This window comes from Orcinus orca, chromosome 10 (assembly GCF_937001465.1).
Source record: "Orcinus orca chromosome 10, mOrcOrc1.1, whole genome shotgun sequence".
NCBI classification, from domain to species: Eukaryota; Metazoa; Chordata; class Mammalia; order Artiodactyla; family Delphinidae; genus Orcinus; species Orcinus orca.
The window spans coordinates 8,088,471-8,108,639 of record NC_064568.1 but is presented as its reverse complement, the minus strand read 5'-3'; the positions used below and the strand labels follow the sequence as shown (position 1 = coordinate 8,108,639).

The window sequence follows — 20,169 nt, the reverse complement described above, 5'->3', positions numbered from 1 at the left end:
CTGTGTCATAATCAGACAGATTTATGGCGATTCAAGGGAAGCCGGCAAAGATATTCAAGTCTGTAAGCCACCAGATGTGGTCACTGTTCTCAGGTTAAAGAAAGAAGGCAAAGCAATCTATGGAAAAAAATACGTTTATTAAGTGCACCTTCTATAAAGCAGCCAATGAAGCAGGCATCTCATTATCGGGCACATCATTCACCAACGAGCACAGAGAGCAGGTGCCACAGAAAGTCACCAACTAGAACGAAATCGAGGAATTCACATTCTGCATTTAGGGGCATTTCATCGCAATTAAACACAAAAGGTCGAGCACTTTGAAACCAGGATCTTCTTAAAAGGCAGCTTCCTGCAGTCATAACCCATAGACCCAGCCCCCAAGGGAGACCAAATGGTGTGACAGACTTTTTTTCAGGGCCTAAAGAAGTAAGGCTCTGAGTCCTCAACTGTTTGCATTTCACTTTTCAACATCAGAACGATGAAACATTCCGGAAGAAAATCTGCACGCTCCAATTTACTGGCACCTCCAGGCATGTGTTAGGTTTGTAAACAGGCCTGAAACGGTGGGCAAAGGTGGCTGGAGGACCTTAGGAGTGGGGTCCAGAGGAGGACAGGAACGACCAAGCCCCAGGCAGCGTCCTGGACCCCTACTCTCCTTCTTCCAGACTTCGGTTGGGGAAGGAGCAAGCGATTGTGAAAATACTCTCCAGGACGAGACTGGGAGTGGACGGGCGTGTAGCCAGCGGCGCTGCTGGAATCAAATGTCACTGACTGGCTACAAAAGACTCCTGTGCCATAATGAGAGCCAAGGTCCCAACCAGAGCTTTCACGGGAGAAGAATGAGGAAGGTGTCCCAGTTGGTTCTGGTGCCCAAGAACCTTGCAACTCCTGGGTTCTCAGCAAGGTTGTGCCCGTGGTCAGAAAAATCTATTGAGTGGCTGTCTCCTTGATCCCCAGTGGCCTCTGGCGGCTGCTAGAATGGCAACTTTCCGGGGAACAGCAGAGAATGGGGCGTCTCTGGCTGGTGAGCAGAGAGGCTCAAATGCCAACAGACCCCACCACTGCTGCACTCGCACCCAGGGTGCCCAGTGTCCTGGATGTGGGCACGGAACCCCAAACCAGCACCCTGTTAGCTTCCCAAAGAGCCAGGACTGGCTGGTGTTGACACTAAGCGCCCATCACAGCAACACTGCACTGCCTCTGGGCTCAAAGATGACATCGTGCTCAGTCTCCAGTTATACTGAAGATCTTATCCTAAATGCTGGGGTTTCGAACACTGGCATTTCAGTGCACGCCTCTCTTCTCCCTGAACATCCAGACCCTGCTGGCTCGTTCTACTGTGTGCGTATGTGCACGTGTGTATACAATGCAGTGTGGAGGGAGAAGAGGAAAGTGTGTGTGGAGATCTGGGGCTTTGGGAAGTGCTCTTGCTGTGTCACAGTGAGTCCAAAAATATATATGTGCAAATAAAAAAAGTGCCCCAGCGTGCCACTGAGCTGGCCAGTCCCAGTCGGAAAACCTCTGATCTATAACGGCCTGTATTTAACGACTAAAGGTGTTTCCCGGACACGGTCATGTTGTACCTCAAGGCTGAGAGGACATCTGACGACACGTTTACCGGGTATTATCACTGCTGGTACTTTTGCTGAAACCGGAAACACCATCTCTCGCAGGAAAACTGAGTAAGAAAACCATGGATTCTTCTGAAATGGTGAGTCAGTGAGAAACAAAAGTTCTGGGAGGTAAGAGATTCCAAGAAATGCATCCTTCAAGCTGGTTGCCTCTGAATTCAGCTCGTCAACATTATTTTAAGTATTTAATTCAGTGGCTTTTAGCATATTCTCAAAATCGTGCACATCACTAACCAAAGAAAATGTTCATCACCACAAAGAAAGCCCATATGGCGCTCAGCGGTCACGCCCCACCCACCCCAGCCTCCAGCCCCTGGCAACCACTGTTGTATAATTTGTCTTGGTAATTTTGCCTATTCCGGGCATTTCATATAAATGGAATCATGGAGTATGTGGCTTTTCGCAAGGCTTCTTTCACTTAGCATGATGTTTTCAAGGTTCCTCCATGCTGGAGCCTGTGTCAGTACTTCCTTTCTTTCCATAGTTCAACAATGTGCCATTGCATAGATATACTACGTTTATTTATCCATTCATCAGTTGGTAGGTATTTGGGTTATTTCCATTTTTGGCTATTATGATTTATACTGCTATAAACATTTGTGGACAAGTTTTTGTGTGTATATATGCTTCCGTTTCTCTTGAGTAAATACCTAGGAGTAGCATTTCTGGCTCACATGGTAATTCTATGTTTAACTTTTTCAGGAGCTGCCAAACTGTTTTCCAAATTGGCTGCACCACTGTACCTTCCCACGAGCGATGGAGGAGAGCTCCAGTTTCTCTCCATGCTCGCCAGCACCTATCATTGCCCATGATTAGAGCCATCTTAGAGGGTGTGCAGTGCTACTTCACTGTGGTTTTGATTTGCATTTCCCTCGCGAGTAATAATACTGAGCACCTTCTCACGTGCTTATGGGCCACTTACATCTCTTCTTTGGAGAGATACGAAAATACGTCTATTCACTTGTTTGTTCAAATATGTTGCCCATTTTTTAAACTGGGTTATTTGGCTTTTCATTCTTAAATCGTAAGAGTTCTTGATGTATTCTAGATACAAGTATATGGCTTCCAAATATTTCTTCCATTCCATGAGCTGTCATCACTTTCTCGACAGTGTCCTATGAAACACGAAAGTTTTGTGCCCCATTTTGATGAGGTCCAATTTATCTATTCTTCCTCTGACTTCTGTTTTGGGTGTCATTATCTAAGAAACCATGGCCTAACCCAAGGTCACAAATATTTAGCCCTATGTTGTCTTCTAAGACTTTTATAGTTTTAGCTCTTACATTTAGGTTGATGCATTTTGAGTTAATTTTTGTATATAGTATGAGGTAGAGGTCCAACCGCATTCTTTTACATGTGGATATCCAGCTGTCCAGGCGCCATTTATCGAAAAGACAATCTCCCCAATTTAATTCTCTTGTCACACTTGTCAAAAATCTTTTGGCCATAAACATAAGGGTTTATATCTGAACTCTCTATTCCATTACATTGGTCTATATATCTGTCTTTTTGTCTATATCACATTCTTTTGATTACTGTAGCTTTGTAATAAGTTTTGAACCAGGAAGGGTGAATCCATCAACTCTGTCCCTGTTTTTCAAGGTTTATTTGGCTATTCTATTATTTGTGCAATTTCCACGTGAATTTTAGGATCATCTTAGCAATTTGTGCAAAGAAGCCAGCTAGGATTTTGATAAGGATTACACTGAATCTATAAGATCAACTTGGAGAGTACTGTTATCTTAACAATATTTAAGTCTCTGAGCCATGAACACAGGATGTCTTTCCATTTATTTAAGTCTTCTATTTCTTTCAACAATATTTTGTAGTTTTCAGGATGTAAGTCCTGCACTTCTTTCATTAAATTTATTCCTTTTCTTTCTGATACTATTATAAATGAAATTATTAATTTCATTTTCATACTGTTCATTGCCAGTGTAAAGAAATACACTTGATTTTTGTATTGACCTTGTATTCCACAACCTTGAATTCATGTATTAGTTCCAATGCGTTTGTGTGTACATGTGTGTGCATGAATTCCTTAGAATTTTCTACATACAAAATCACATCATCTGTAAGGAGTTTTACTTCTTTTCCAATCTGGATGTCTTTTATTTCCTTTTCTTTCCCAACTGCTTCTAAAGTATTAGCTTCTTAAACATTTTTTTCCTCTTAAACATTTTTAACCCAAGTTTTAATTGGCTGCCTGTGCCAGACAGTCTCCTAAGAGAATCTCCTGCTCTAGGGCCACCATCTGACAAGCTGGTGCTCAAGGACGCTAGCACCAGTCCACTCAAAGGCAGAAGCACTCTGAGGCCAGGAGGATATCAGCACCATCACCACCAAGGTCCCATTTCTCATCCCAAGCTCAGAACACTAGGCTTCCGCACCCATCTGGTCACCAATCCTATACTTACTACCTTTCACAAGACCCCAGGATAAAGGAGCAAAAAGATACTGGAGTGAAATTACAGGTCCAGGGGAAACAAAACAAAACAAACCCACAACCCATCCAGCAGCCAGATGAAACAGTGGGGTCAGGGCAGCAGGAGTACCCGTGGGAGCCCAGGGTAGATCCGGGGCTCGGCTGATGGCTGAGTCACCCTATCACCTTCCCCCACGGAGACCACTTCCCCACCCCGCTCGAGCCCCGCAAGGTGCGGAGGGGCACACACTGAAAGGTACCTTATACACACACGTACACGACCACCAATGGCCAGACTGTCCCTGTTGTACAATCCAAGCCAAGAGGGGTGGTCCTGGCCCCGCCGGTCACACCGTGGACGGCTGCGAGCAGCCCCTCTGGCTGGAGCTGTCCGGGCTCAGGACAAAGGTCGATGAGTTGCTCTTTTTGCTGACGCTTGTCTCCCTGGGCCGGCGGCCCTTCAGGCAGCTGGACGAGCAGCAGAGGAAGCGCTGCACGAGTTCGTGGAAGAGGTGGCCCGTGAAGAGCATGTAGATCCAGGGGTTGCAGCAGCTGTTGAGGCTGGCCAGCAGCATGGCGATGATGAAAGCCGAGGCTGCGGGGGGTGGAGGGTGGGGAGAAAGGAGGACAGGGCATCACTGCTGGGGCATGGAGCATCACCTCCTGAGAACAGGGGCCACAGGCCAGTCACAAGACAGAGGACCAAAGAGACCAAGTCTGCCTGCCTTCCATATCCATGCTCTGGGCGTGCACTCAGCCTACCCCCCATGCCTCCCCCAGCTTAGCCCAGCCCTGGAACATTCCCTGTCCTTTCTCCCAAGCGAAGGTGACCCACCACGGGCTTCCATTGGCACGGCCGCCTGTCCGTCCATTCATCACTCACCCCGCGAGTATCGACTGCCTCCCACTCAGAGTATCCAAGAGCTCAGAGGCAGAAGCTGCCAGACCTAGTTTGTATTCTAGCCCCGCCAGCAACAAATACTTTTAACTCCCCAAGAAACTGCTGTTGCCTAACCTTTAAATGGGGATAACAAGAGTCCCCAGATCTCCCGGGAACACTGCGAGGGTGAAAGAGCACCTGCTACCTGAAGGATGCTTAGGAGGTTCCCAGGCAGAGAAGGGAGGAAGGGCCCTTCGGGCAGAAGGAACGGCACAGGCAAAGGCGCAGTGACAAGAAGGCGTGTGCTGCCTTCACAGCTGAGAACACTGAAAGTGTTTCTGTGAAGATACGCCTAAGAGCACTGCTTCAGCCGACAAATAAGACTTGTGCAGGAGAAGGGGACACTAAAATTATGTGAGGCGCTATGCAGAAGCTATTACACTGAGGATTTACTGAATTTCAGGTAAAATTAATGATCAGAAATCAACTTCAAGACATTGCTTGTCAAAATTTAAGCTTCAGGGAGGAAGAAAAATTCCTAATCCTAAATACCTCCAAATAGGGGGTGGGGTGGGGAGCCTGGGTTTCCTTCAATGGTCTTAATCTGACAAATGTACACACTCCCAGCGGCAGAGGAGGACACAGGCACCCCCCCCAGAAACCCACACGGAAAACGGTGTTCCCAAGAATGCTGTTCACGGCCACACCCTTACGAGTAACGGTAACTGCAAGAAGGCTTGGAAAATCCACTAGTCCGATATTTTCTGCAACAAGTTTTCAAGGAAGAACTCCAGAATTCAAGAGCTCAATCCAGGAAAGAATTTCTCACAGGCCAACTGGAGTTGCAAGATCTAGACGCCACTGTGGACGCAGACAGAGCACAGAGATGTCTGTCAGCCACGTCTCCAAGCACCAAAGGGGGAGGGTGATTGTTTAAGAGGAATTCAGTGGTTCTCAAAGTGGGGTCCCCAGCTCACCTGGGAACTTGACAGAAGTGTAAATTCTCAGGCCCCACCCTAGATCTAGTGGATCAGACTCCTGGGGGTGAGGCTCAACGATCTGCTATAAACAGTCCTCCAGGGGATTCTGACGCACACCCAAGTTTGAGAACCACTGCTCTAATTACCTGGTGCACCTGCTGGAACAAAAGCAAGCTGTAACACGCAAAGTCCACAAGTCCTGCAAACGAAAATGTTTAGAAAGCAAAGGATTAGAAAGTAAACCTAATCCTTAGACTAAAATAGTAAAGATAAGTGAAGGGTGGGGTGGGGGGAAGCCAGTACTGTTGAATTCTATGAAAGAGAATGGAAAAAAGTATTTGATTTCCATGTGTAAAAAAGGATGAATTTAAGTTTAGAAACCTGGTGAAATATCACAAAGTCTAAAAATATCTCAAAATTGTAATTAAACATATAAAATGAAAGAGACAAAATAAACACATAAAAGTCAAAATTTAAAAAGGCATCGAGGGACTTCCCTTGTGGTCCAGTGGTTAAAACTCCGTGCTTCCAGCTCAGGGGGCGTGGGTTCGATCCCCGGTCGGGGGATAAGATCCCACATGCCTCACGGCGCGGTAAAAAGATTTAAAAAAAATATTTTTTAAAGGCATTGAGAAGTAAAGTGCCAGACACAAGGGAAGAACACAGGCGTACAGAGCTGTGAAATGGGTAGAAGGACGTGTCGGGGATGCAGTTCTCACTTGAACAGAAAGGCAGCATGTTCTACCTCGCTGAACACTTACAAGGCATTATCTTAGCTATTCATGTTAAGTTACTCGCCTCACTCTTGACATTTGGATCTTTTAACTTATTTATCCTATTTTTTATAAACAACCTACAGAAACAGTAAAACCACAGAAAAGTAAACAGTTAATGAATTCCTGAGCAGCCCCACCCGAGTTTTCCCACCTCCAAGTGGCCAGCCTGGATGGGAGCAGTTGGGACCACGGCCAGCACCTCTATCCCCACCTGGTGGCCACAGACACGAATGACCGGCCTGGCCTGGCTCTCGGGGAAGGAGGACCCTCTAAGCTGAACCTGCTCGTATCAAGTTGCCAAATCCTAAGGGCACATTTGGACTTTTTAAAAATGTGGCAATATCCCAACCAACCAAAGACATGGGTTCCCAGCAGTGGAATTTCAAGCTATTTGGGAATAAAACACAGGCTATGGAGGACATTTCAAAGGAAGGATGCTGCAGAAATAAAGGTACAAAGGTGAGACTGTCCAACAGCATACAGGGGCTGCCAGAGTTGGGGGCGGGGGTGGGTTCACAGGAGAGGAAACTGGAAAGAGCAAGGCTGAGGAGGAGGACCTTGAATCCAGGCTGAGCACGAACTTAAATCTACAGGCACTGGGGAGCCATTGACGGTTTCTGAGCACAAGGACTAACTGCACCTCATCTACTTCCTGCACTTACTTCATCTTCTTTAGGCTGTAACATCGCCCTTTGCAGTGGCTAGAAAGGCTTCCTGGAATTGAAGAAGGAGAGGAACAGAACAAAGCATGGAAAGCGTCGTCCTTGGCATTTCATGATGCAGCTTCCAAGGGGGCATACGACAATGCAGCAATGTCAACCATGGGAATCACGGCTCAAGCTTGCACAGAAGAGTTTTCAAAGCGGTCTCATCTCCATTTTGTACATGAGGAAAGTGAAGCTCGGAGAAGGAAAGTGCCTTCCCCAGGGACACACAAGTCCCCCTGTGTTCCCACCTGAAAGTAATGAAGCTGGATGCCTTTTAAAGCTAGGTCAGCATTCATACTAGTCAGCTTGGCTCCAGTGAGCAAATCCCCTCACTCCCAAAGCAGAGACATGGGCTGACTGGGCAATTGCCCTCATATGATTTGAAGGACGGAGTCAGAGAGCAACTTTCTTTTCCTAAAACAGATGTAGGCCCCCTCGGAGGCTAAGCACTGCCCACTCCCCAGTAATGGTCTTTTATATTATTTTTTTAAATAAATTTATTTTATTCATTTATTTTGGGCTGCGTTGGGTCTTTGTTGCTGCGCGCGGGCTTTCTCTAGTCATGGCGAGCGGGGGCTACTCTTCGTTGCAGTGCGTGGGGCTTCTCACTGCGGTGGCTTCTCGTTGCGGAGTACGGGCTCTAGGCGCGCGGGCTTCAGTAGTTGTGGGTTGCGGGCTCTAGAGCGCAGGCTCAGTACTTGTGGCGCACGGGCTTAGTTGTTTCGTGGCATGTGGGATCTTCCCAGACCAGGGATCGAGCCTGTGTCCCCTGCACTGGCAGGTGGATTCTTAACCGCCGTGCCACCAGGGAAGTCCCGTAATGGTCTTTTAAAATCCGGGAGGGGAAACCCATTGCCTCCTATCAGATCACCATCCTTCCTGGCAGAAATGTCTCCTGGTCTGGACGAGGGGCCAGCAAACAGCCCATGGGCCAAACCCCACCTGCTGCTTGTTTTTGTAAATGAAGCTTTACTGAAACACAGCCACATCTATTCATTCATATATTGTCAATGCCAGCTTTCGCACTACAAGGGCAAAGCTGAGTAGCTGTTACAGAGACCTTACATCCTGCGAGCCTCAAATATTTACTGTTTGGCCTTTTACAGAAAAAGTGAGCCAATCCTTGATCTAAATGCCTGTAGGAGAAGATGTTAAAAAGCAGAAGAAAAGGGCTCAAAAAGGGGAGGGGCAGACCCACAGGGTAAGCTGAGCTCACTTCTCCCCACACCACCAGAAGCAGAAGTGGGTGATGCCTTTACTTTTAAGTACCCAGACCTCCCACAAACCCTGGCTCGGCCACCTTGCACCTGGGGCCAGAGGGTAACACCCTGTCCTGGGCAGCCCACGTCCAGTGCCTGCTGCACACCAGGGCACCAAGGTCCGCCCCGTGCCTGCGTGCCAGCTGCTCTGAAGAGCTACCGAGCTCCTGGCGACAATGGCCCCAGCCACATTTTCCATAAAGCAGAGCGACGGTGACGTCAGTGTGGATAAAAGAAGGCCCTGGAAACCAGAATCGACAAGACTCATCCAAGAGAGGTGTGGTCAGCAGTCAGCACCTCCTGGGGGTGTCTGGCCATCGGGGAGCCCCTCACAGAGGATCCGGACGCAAACCCGTGGGGTGTGAACCCCCCTCCCACCCACTCATTTCTCTGAGCCACATCTACTGTCTGAGCTTTAATATCCTCATCTGTGAAATGGAGGTGACTCCCTCAAGGACTTGGAGAAAATTGAAAAAAAAAAAGTGTGAAACGGCTTTGTAAACGGCAAAGTGTTTGTTCAGGTTATCGTATTATTACTTACAGATACGAAATACGATCAACTGTGTATAACTTTTTATCGCTCAAGGTTGGGGACTCCTAATCTAACGTTGATTCAAGAAACTGTCCTTTACCCTCTTCTCCCCGACTTCAAAATTAAAAAGAACGAAACAAAACAAAATGAAAACCTGGAGCCCTGGGACTGGATTACATGACCCCAAAGGAACTCTAGATAGTCCGTTTTGGAAAAACCCAAAAGGGACGGGGGCTGCAACCATGTGCAAGAGCGGGATTTCAGGGTCTCCACCGGGAGAGCTGGTTCTCATCCGTCTCTTCCACTCCACTCGGTAAAAGGAACACTTGTCGCCCAGGACTGAGCCCTGAGGGCCTGCAAAAAGCTCTCTCTGGTCCTGGCAGAGAAGGAAGGTCGAGTGGGAGGCGCCGGGCCAGGGATCAGCCCTCACACCTGCCTGGCCAGGGCTTAGGGCATGAGGCAGGGGGTGGGGGATGGAAATGAGGAGATCGATGTTCCACTCAGTGCCAGCCACCAAGTTGGCCCTGGGGACATGCCCTCAGGGGATTTACAAACTCAGGTGGGAAAGAGAGAAGCACAGACAGGCCCTCCAGTCAACAGGGAGCTGCAGCACTCGGGGAGGGGGGGGCCCAGGGCTGGGGACTAGGGGTGATCTTCAAGCGGGGGCTCCTACGTGCCAAGCAGAGGCCTGAGCGGGAATGGCCACGCGCCAATGGCAAACGTCCCCTGCTGGGCACTGTACCCCCGGGACACAGACACCACGCTGAACTTCCTCCTGGCGCCCTCACTCACGGAGGAGGTGGACAGCCGAGGGCCATGCGAGGACAGGGTGCCCCCAGCAGTCACCCACCCACCAGTCCGGCTTTACTCAAGCCCCAAGAAGTCCCCTGTTCGGATTTCCCGGCACTGCCCCCGCCCATCACCATCGCGTCACCCTGGGCTCAAATTAGCCCAGAACAGCTGACGGGGCACCTGGCCATGGCCTCTCCGGCTGCGCCGTTCCTGAGGCAACGAACACGTGTCACATACAATTCAAAGACCGGTGGCTCAGCTGACACCTCTCATCTGAATCAAGCTCATCCACTCTCCTAAGAGGCTCTCACTCCAGAAACCAGTCACTTGGTTCAAGGTCTCCGCCCCGCCGCCCAGATCCTGAATCAGGTCTCCCTCACAAGGAATCTAAATCCCTATTCCTTTAGGAGCTACATGAGAATTTGGGAGATGTGGTGTACAGAAGGCTGTTTTACAAATGTTTTTTGAATGTGCACTTACATAAGGATTGAATACTAACATGTACTCCAGGGCACCTTCTTTGAAAAGACCACCATTTTACCACACTGGAATTGTAGAAGTCACAGATGTGTGGTCTCACCATGTGTAAGGTCAGGAAGAAGAGCTAAATTTGTGGGCTACAGAGCTTTAAATGGTCTGTGATGTCACTGCTCAAATCTGGGGATATGTGGGGCCCACCGGGCAAGACCTGAGGAATAACCACATCCTAGAAGCAGAAGAGCTGGGGCTTCCTGTGAACAACCAGCCCTTCTCTACCCTTCAGAGAATGACAGGGCCCTGCCGCCAACTTGGGCCACACGTGTAAAGGCAAGCCACATGTTTTGGTCACAGAGATGATACATTAAAGCCTCATTACTCAATGTGCAGTCAACAGGCCAGCTGCAGGGGCCCTGCACAGGCATCACCTGGGAAATTGTTAAAAAATACAGACTCATGGGCCTCACCCAGACCTAATGAATCAGAATCTGCGCTTTAACAAGTTCCCCCACGTGATCTGTGTGCACACTGAAGCATGACAAGTATTCCTTCAATACAGGGAAAGAAAATAAAGTAACTGTTCAATGATCTCCTCAGGGAACGTGCATCTGCTTCTCTGCACAGCCAGCTCCTACTCACCCTTCAAAACCTTTGCAAATGTTGCTTCCTCTCTGAAATCCTCCTGATTTTTTCCCAGGGAGACTGAATCAATAAATACCTCCTGGGGGCACTCACAGTACTTGATAAACGAATACCTCTCTCACAGCATCATCCCTTCATACTGTCATTATTCATGTTAATAATCTGTGGTTGGGGACTGTGTCTCATTTGTGGCTCTGTCCTTGGCTGCTAGCAGAAACTGGAAAATGGGAAATGCTCAATAAGGGACTAAGTTGAAGTGGGCATGAAATCAGCAGACAGGAAGTCCTGATAAATCAGCCACCGACACTAGCATGTTGGAAAAGCAAAAAGACAATTTCCCTGCCTGACAATGGGAGATGGGCCCCTAACAAGATGACTGGACTCAAATGCAATTCCCTCTGGGAAATTAAGTTCACAGTCAGATATCAAGGTCAGGCAGAAAGAGAAAGAAAGAGAAATGAGTAGAAGTGACCATTAGAGTGTGAGGCATGGGCCGTGGAGGGCAGAGCCCCGTGGTACTGCAGCATCTGGCAAAGGGTGGGAGGCGCCAGCTCCCAGTAGAGTAAGGAGGAAGGTGCTGGCAGAGGGTGCCCCTCAGTGGCCAGGAATCAGGATCACCGGAACCAGGAATCAGGGGCTGGGACACGAAACACCGCCTGGTCACACCTCCTTCCCGCCCGTCCCTCATGCAAGGGTCCCCTTGCGTTTCCAAACCCAGAGCTAGACCCTCCCCACCTTGCCTCCTACTGTCTCCTCCAGGCAAGGCCTTAACTTCTCTTGACCTCTTAACAATGCCGTTGTTCCCAGCATCCCCGGGCTTGCCATCACTCAACAAAGACTGCAGCCCCTCGGTGAAAATGTGCTCCTGAGCTCACGACAACCTGCATTCCCTCAGCTGCACGCACTGACCCCAGGACGCTGAAACATCTTGAAATTTCTCTATTTTTAAAGCATTGATTGAGCACTTACTACATGCCAGGCCCTGTGCCACCAGCACCCTCCACCCGGCCCACAACCTAAACCCTATTCTTAACCCCAGCAAACAGCCCCAGACAGTTCCAGTCAGCCACCCAGGGGGACGGCTGCTGCTCCATCTGGCCACACCCGGGGACAGAACCATCCCGGCAGAAGCTGGGGGTGTCCCTCCCAGAGACCAACCTTGGCCTCACTGTCCCACGTCTATGCATGTGCCAGCTGCTGGCCACACGAGGGCAGGGGAGGGACTGGGGAGGGGTCCTTGCCAACTCTCCTCATAGGAGGACAAATTGAGGCAGAGGTTGTGTGGACAGGACCCTTGGGAGGCGCTGAATCACTGCTTATAGAATGAACGCACTGGAGAAGGAAGGAGACCCTCAGGTGGGGGCAACAGGGAAAGCTTCACGAGAGTCAGAACTGGATGAAGCTGCCTTGTCCAATTGTTCAGGTTGTGCACTGCACAGCTCCTAGGAATACCATTCTCACAGACCATTCTCATTCTCAGGTTCCTTAAATGGAACCCCCTGGAGTTATGCACAAAGCAGCCCACACAGTGGACTTGGGCTCTGCTCTCCGCCCTATCATCGGGTTGCCTGACCAGCAGGCCCCTCCAAGGTATGTGGTCCACCCACACCTCGGGCACAGTGTCCTTGGAAAGGCAGGCTGGGCGGGCAGCCACACTGGAGGGGCCACAGTTCCACAAAAACCGGGAGGTGCTGGCAAGCTCGTTTCACAGACGGGGGAAACACTTAAAACTAGGCCACCTGTGCATTTCAACCTTCCTCCTGGTACCCTCCCGGGCAGAAGCTTGATTGCTCCCAGTGCTGGGGCGCTCACTTCTTCACCAAGTAGCCAACCCTACGGCCAGAGCGCTGCCTAGAGAGCTTTCATTTCTCTTGAGTCCAGCTCTGTACACCCAGCCCAGCCCCGTAACGGGCACCTTCCTCTTCCCATACCCTACACATTTGTTCAACAAGCACCGCTTGAGCTCGGACAGGTGGCCCACCTTGTGCTGGGCACTGGGCACACACCAGTGAACAGGACAGGTGGTGCCCCCGCTGTGACAAGGCTCACAGTCCAGCTCTCTGGCTTTCACGAGCTTCTCCATATACCAAACCTCCCCGGACACACCGCCTACCGTCCAGCAGACTCTGCTGCCACCCCAGGCCCCTCCACCCAGGCTCTCAAGAGAAAAACGTCTAGCTCCTCCAGCTCAAATCCCTGCCGAGATTCTCAAAGTCAATCCCACGAAGGCAAACAAAACATTTAACAACTAGAATGGGGGGAGGAGAGAAGAGTGACATTGACCACGTGGCTCCCCCAGGTGCCACGGGCCACACCATGTCATCCTCGTATCAGCCCCACGAATAGACTTGCTATCCTCCTTGTAAGAGAGGAGGAAGAAGCTGAAGCTCAGAGAAGGGAGACCACCTGCTCGAGGACACACAGGAGAAAGTGGGAGGGTGGGCTCCAAACACAGGCCAGTCACGTGGCTCCAACACCTGCTCTTTCCCTGCACGGGGACCTGGGAACCTACAGCGCCCGCCCACGGTCTCCAAGTGGATCCATCATCCATCTTCATCTCCTCCCTGAGAACCACTCCTTGGGACCAACAGCAAAGCAAGTTCCACGGAGTTCAAGGGAAAAGGCCGGTGCCAGGTCTTTGGCTGCGCAATTCGATCCTGAAAGTTCCATCCGGGGCTTCTCCAAACCTGCCAGGGGTGTCTGGTCCCAGCCCTCCTTCTGCAGCGTCACCAAAGCAGGGCCCTACCAGCATGTGGCTGCTCTGAAACGGGGTGTGGGGAGGGGGGCTCATTACATAACCACAACCCTCCCCTTGCCTTTTTCTCCCCTCCCTGCTTTTCTCTCTGAACAATGCAAATACTGAAATTGAGAGTTCCCCTCTTTGCTTTGGCTCTTACGAAAGGAAGCCCCACGTGCAGCTCACCCCCTGCCCCGCACGGAGACTTCATAATTGCTATTACTGTATTACCATTCCTCTAACCTTTTCCCCCGTTCTTCCCAGCTTCCTCACGTCCATTTTATCTTGCTGCGGCACCCGAATCTTTGGGCCCCCCCTCAAATTATTTTTGGAACAAGGTGAGCTCTAAACCCACAAAGGCAGCACTTGGTGTGACTGAAGGTGTACAAGGGGAGAGATGGGAGAAGCGCGCTGCATTTCGAGGGAATTGCGGGGGAGGGAACCCTAAGGAAGGAGGGACCTGGAGTCCTGTGGAGGCCACGAGGCCAGCTGCCAAGACACGTGTGACTTCTCCAGCCGCCCTGTTGGCCCCGACCCATGGTCAGGGGTTAAGGCGCTGCTCGCTGGCCCAGAGGCTTTTGTGATGAAGCTGACAGCAGGAACGAGGCCCCACTCCTGCGTCCCTAAGGCTGCCTGCCCCCGGGCTGCTGGGAAGAATGTCTCGCTGTTCACAAGGGCTCCCTGGATTTCCACTCGCCAGGAGATGAGCAGAGCCAGGGGCCCTGATCTAGAGAGTTTGTGTTCTGGTAAATTCCATTCCTCCTGGACAGGAAAGTGAGGGCTGTGCATCAATTCCACTTTGCTGATCAAAAGCTCAGGTAGCTCGAATGTCCCTGTCTTGTTCCTTCCTTACTACTTGCCCAGAGCCTCGAGACTGAGTCACGTCTCCGAAGTGACTGTAAACGCAATTGTTCTGATCCCAGCCTGCTACTCGTAATTATCCAGGTTAAGGCCAAGTGGGCACAAGGCGGGCTTCTGGCTCAGCCCACATCCCCGGACCCTGCAGCCCTGAGGCCGAGGCGTGACAGCACTCGGGGAGGGAGTGCTGGCAGCAGCGGCATCAGGACTCTCCTGCCGTCTGCGTTTGTGCTCTTCTCAGAGCAGCCAAGGCAGAATGCCAAGGGGGACCCGGAAGACCTGGGTGCTTCACGTGCCACCACCCTTTCCCCTGAACCAGGAAAGGAGCAAAGAGAGACAGGACCTGAGGCTCCTGGAGCCCAAGTAGAAGCCCGTCTCCGCTGCACGTCTCCCCTCCCACCCCCCAACCACCCCCCCAGAAATCCTCAGGTGGCCACATGTACCCAAAATGCCTCTGGCCCCACTTTAGCTGGGAACTCCCTCTCTCTCTCTGTTCCTGTATCTTGTTTTTAAGACAGGAAAATGAATTGTTCGATAAGCTTTTCAAGTGTAGAAAAGATCTAAACTTTACTGAATAACCATGATCTGCGTTGACCACATACTCATTCTCTAGGGAGGAAAGTGAGGAGCACAGGTGCAGTCATGGAAGTCATGGGGGAAGGGAGAGGGGAGGGAGGAGAAAAGTTACCAAGGAGAAAATGAACAGGAGAGGCGAGGGGACGGCAAAGAGAGGAGCAGACTATCTGCAGAATGGGACGAACTCGAGGAGAGAGAAGACCCTTCAGTGAGTAAAGGCTGCAGGGAGGCCTAGATGCCAAGTCTCCCCAATAGCTGCTCTAAGGGTCTCATTTCCTTAAGGGCTGGTGTCTGAGCTCCTCAAGACCTGGGTCAAGTAGCTCTTCAGATCCCACGCAGGAAACAGGTGTGGCCTGATGCCTTGTCTAGAAACACCCACTCCTGGCTTTTGCCCAACCCAACTCCCTAGTCACGTGCTCTTCAAAAGAAGCCTGGTGCTGGGGGGATGAGGTGAGGGCAGGAAACCCCAGTTCTAGTCTGCCTCCCATCTGCTGTGTGATCTGCAGCCAGTGCCTTCCCCTCTTTGGACCGCCGAACCCCTTCTGCAAGGTGTTCCCAGGGGCTGCACCATGAAGCCAGGCTGGCTTTGCTGAGTCTTCACAGCAATCCTCACCTGCAAACCACCCAGCCGGGCATACCCCAGGTCCTCAATAAATGCTGAATGATAACTGCTCTGGCCACTAAGGCAAACACTGGGCTAATTGGGATGGCTGGGGCAAGCAAGGAGTCTGAGGTCTGGGGAAGAGAGCAAAGCAAAGTTATCCAACTGCATGAAGGAAGATTTCAGCTTCCACGGAGTGGCTGTGTTGGAGACTACTGTTAGCAGTAGTGATTCTATCCAGAAATGGGACATTTGCGCTATCTCAAGGACAGAAGAGGTGAAAGCAAACCCCTCGGGTCTTTCCTTACAAGCATTTGAGCCTTGGGCATCCCAGCGCAGTGTTACGTGCTTACCCTCAAACCAAAAGGTGTAAGTCATTCACCACCACTGATCCCTCCTATTCTTTGCTAATGAGCTACCTGAATTGTCCGTGGTGAAGGCTGAAGGCGGGAGCTGCCTGGGGGTCCCAGCCGCAAAGCGACGGCTACAAGTCGGACCCGAGGCGCTCTGCTCCCCCAGGATCCCTCCCCACAGAGCCTTCCGTCCTACCCTCTCCTCCCGGTCTCCCGGCCACCCTCAGCCCTGACCTCCCAGTCCTTCAATCTGGAGAGGGCGTTCACCGCCTCCCGAAATCCCCCAGCCTCCCCAGTCAAATGGGAAAGTCTGCGTCCCCTTTCCCTTCCCTGCCCGTCCCCGCCCCCCACCCAGGAGAAGCGCCATCTCTGCTCCTGAGCACCGCCAGCCCCGCACTGCCCGCCGTCCCCGCGGTACTCACCTCCGCGCGGCACAGCTCGCCGTCTCCACTGGGCGACGGGCTCAGGACTAGTCTCCGCACCCTGACGGAGCCCTGCCCCGCAGCTTCTCAGCACTTGCTGGGGAGGAATCCAATCGCCCACCTCCCGCTGCTCTGATCCAAACCAGACCTCGGGCTCAGGTTGACTTGAACTTAAAGTGGAAGCTCAACGTAAAGTGAACTTTACGTGGCAGGAGCTTGAGCTTGGGCCTGGGCTGGAAACTCGGCTCCCCCGCTTCGCTAAGCAGGTGGAAAAGGCCAGTCACTGGAACCTCCGTTTCCTGGTCCATAATAGTGAACCAAATATGTAGCCCAAAGACTGTGCTAGGGATTTTCCGTGCATTTCCTCATTTCATTCCCCTGCTGCTGGGGAGAGCTAGTACTTTTTTCATTTTTGCTATTTTACAGAAAGGGAAGTCAAGGCTCAGGGAAGTTACGCCCCAAATCACTAGGCCAGCGGATGACGGGGCCATGACTCAAATCCCCCCATGAGGCCCCCAGAACAGAACGGCCCCTGGACGTTCAGATGCAGCAGGACCACGGCCCCGCCCCGCCGCGCGCCCTCCTCCCGCTTTCCCGCCAGCGCTACCTTCCTTGGGCGCCTCGGCGTCCCAGACGCTCCACATCTGCACGAAAAAGAATGGCGTCCAGCACACGATGAAGGCCAGCACGATGATGAAGGTCATTTTGACCGTGCGGATCTTGGCCTTGGAGATGAGCTTGACGCTGCTGACGCGGGCCAAAGCCCCGCGCCCCGCGCAGTCCGCCGCCGCGCCCTCGGGTCCCGCGGCCGCCTCGGCCGCCGCCGCCGCCGTCTTGAGCCGCAAGTTCTGCCAGATCTTGAAGGTGATGAGGCCGTAGCAGGCGGCAAGCACGAGGACGGGCACGATGTAGACGGCGAGCGTGATCCACGTGATGTAGGCCTTCGGCCCCCAGGGCTGGATGAAGACGGCCCAGCAGTCGAAGACGCCATCGGCAACCTCGCGCAGCGAGAAGATGTGCACCTGCGGCGCGCTGGCCACCAGGCAGCCCAGCCATGTGGCGAGCACGGCCAGACGGTCGGTGCGGCGGCGCAGCACGCGCAGCGGCTGGCAGATGGCCAGGCAGCGGTCGAGCGACATGAGCAGCAGGAGGTAGGTGGAGGCGAACATGCCCACCACCTGCAGGTACTTGACGAGGCGGCATAACAGGTCGGGTCCGTAGAAGCGGAAGGTGATGTCCCACAGCAGCTGCGGCAGCACCTGGAACACCGCCACCACCAGGTCGGCTATACTCAGGTGCTTCATGAAGAAGAAGAGGCGCGAGTGCTTGCGGCGCGTGGTGCGCAGCGCCAGCAGCACGCACGCGTTGCCGCTCAGCGCCAGGAAGAGGATGAGGCACAGCACGGCTACCTCCACCCGCGCCAGGGCCTCGTTGCGCTGTGGCGGCCCAGCGGTGAGGTTGCCCTCGGCCCCCGGGGGCGCCGCGCTCCCGTTGACCGCCTCGGCGCTCCAGTTGGCGGCAAGCGCACCCTCCATGACGGTGGCCGCCGCCGTGCGCCCCAGGCCTTCGAGCCCTTTAAGGCGTGGCGCGCGGGGCGGGGCCCGACGCGCAGCCCGGGCGTGCCTGGGGGCTCCTGGGTTCCACTCCCTGAGACTCCGCGGAGCGATCTGACGGATCGGCCCCTGAAACAAACCCCGAGGGCCGTGAGAAAACGCACGCTTCTCTGCCGACGCCTGTGCGGCTCAGCTGTCCCCTTCCCAGGAACCCCAAATCATCTAGGACTAGGGTCACAACCGCCGGCCCTGGGGTTGCTCAGCCGCCGCCCCAGAAATCCCCGTTTCAGGTACCTCCCTCTGAGACACGAAATGAGCGGGAATGCCGGACCCGCAGTTCCTTGAGAAAGTCGCTTCCAATGAAGGAGACGGAGACGGAGGGTTAAAATCAGTTTCCTCCGGGACTGGGACTTATAAGCCAGCCACCTCCCCTAGCGATCCCCCCAACTAGCTACCCACACCCCAGAACCCACAGCACAGCCACCTCTCCTAGTAAACCCTACTCCAGTTGCTCCCGCCGGAGACCCCCCAAATAGCCACCTGCCTGGGAAACCCAGCTCAGGACCAGCCCCCTCCAACCCCCCGTTTCTAAAATGCCTAGCCATCCACCCCTGAACTTCCACAACAGCTGCTTCTTTGGAACCCAGTCCAGTGGTCCATCCTGGAGGCACTCCTGGCTCAATACTACCCAGGACGCCCAAACGCTGTTCCCAGTACCGCTCTGGCTAGACACCTCTCGCGGGTTTCCTCCCCAGCCCAGCATCCTGGAAAGTTCGGGAACTCGACACGTGTCTTGGCCCCCGACAGCCGAGGGAGGCGGCGCCTCCAGGAACCAGAATCGCAAAGCACCCCACCACCTCCACCCGCGTCCCAGGGGCCCCACCAGCCCCAGCAATCCCGTCCACCCGTGCGCAGGACCCAGCTACCTGCACCGAGTCGTTAGGCGAACCTAAAGTTGGCTCCCTGGGGAAGCTGCACCGCCGCTGACAGCTCCAAAGCCGCTTGCGCTCCCGGCCCAGGTTGAGGTGGCTGCTGCCGGTACCCAGTCTGATAGGATGCTGAGGGCTCGGACTCTGGAGCCTGGGCTGGAATCCCCTCGCCCGCAGCCTGACTGGTCGCTGGATAGGGACTGGCGGCGAGCAAAGAGCGCTGCCGAGGCTGTGCGCGCAGACGGCGTCAGGGTGCGGCGCTGCCGGCCGGTGGCCCGCTTTCCTGCAGCGGGTGGCACGGGCTGCACCACCCCACAGGTCCGCTAGGAGGCGCGGGAGGCCGGCCTTGCCGACCCCCGCCGAGCGGTGTAAACTCGCCCAGCCTTGCCCCGGCGCAATAGCACAGCGGCTTCAAGCAGCAAGAGGGAAGGAGCTCGTAAATAATCCGCTTGGTTTCTTCCTTTCTTGGTTTAGAAGCTCCTGACTCTCAGGCAAATGGGAGGCTTGGATAGCAGTGTCTTCCTGTTGACAGTGATGAAGTTACAAAAGCATTCAACTGGTATTTCCCAATCATCAGGTCAACTTCAGGGCCTCCCCACCGACCCCTTCCCCGGAGCTTGATGTAATAGATTCAGCTCTGAATTCAAGTTATGTCCTTGCTTTGGAATACTTTTGTTCCTATTTTCATTCATAGGGAATTAGAAATACTTTCTGTTCCAATCAGCACTGGGAGAGGTGTTCACTCTTCAGGTAGTTTTAGGGGAAGATCTCAAGCTAAAAAAAAACTATCTTCATTTTAAAGTGATTCTGCTCGTCTATGGCCCAAAGCCATTTCTGCCTCTTTGCTATGCTTCAAAATTAAAATCCTAAAAAGTGTCAAAGGAATATGAAACGTTAAAGACGTCTTCTCTGACTCCTAGCTCTTTTTCTATTCTAAAATCATTTTTTGAAGTAATTTACAGTGACCAAGAATTAAGGCAGGAAAACAAAGTGAGGATTCAGAAGTGGACAAGGCTCTTTAAAAATTATTAAATGCACA

At 52.5% G+C, this 20,169-nt stretch overlaps 1 protein-coding gene across 1 annotated transcript; it reads right to left on the bottom strand.

Moving 5' to 3' along the window:
* Positions 1–116: 116 nt before the first annotated feature.
* On the bottom strand, positions 117–19,367 carry OXTR (oxytocin receptor). Its single transcript, XM_004274790.3, has 3 exons — positions 19,128–19,367; positions 17,256–18,330; positions 117–4,651 (listed from the first exon to the last, which is right to left on the bottom strand). The coding sequence occupies exons 2-3, from the start codon at positions 18,181–18,183 to the stop codon at positions 4,404–4,406; spliced, it is 1,176 nt and encodes a 391-aa protein (XP_004274838.1). The 5' UTR covers positions 18,184–18,330; positions 19,128–19,367; the 3' UTR covers positions 117–4,403.
* Positions 19,368–20,169: the final 802 nt, after the last annotated feature.

What these genes read in the sequence shown, in the direction of transcription:
- OXTR (XM_004274790.3), bottom strand. Translation starts at nt 18,183, where the DNA reads ATGGAGGGTGCGCTTGCCGCCAACTGGAGCGCCGAGGCGGTCAACGGG. An exon ending in CGCCGAGGCGCCCAAGGAAG is followed by an intron (nt 4,652 to 17,255) that starts GTAGCGCTGGCG and finishes CACCCCCCGCAG; the next exon opens with CCTCGGCTTTCATCATCGCC.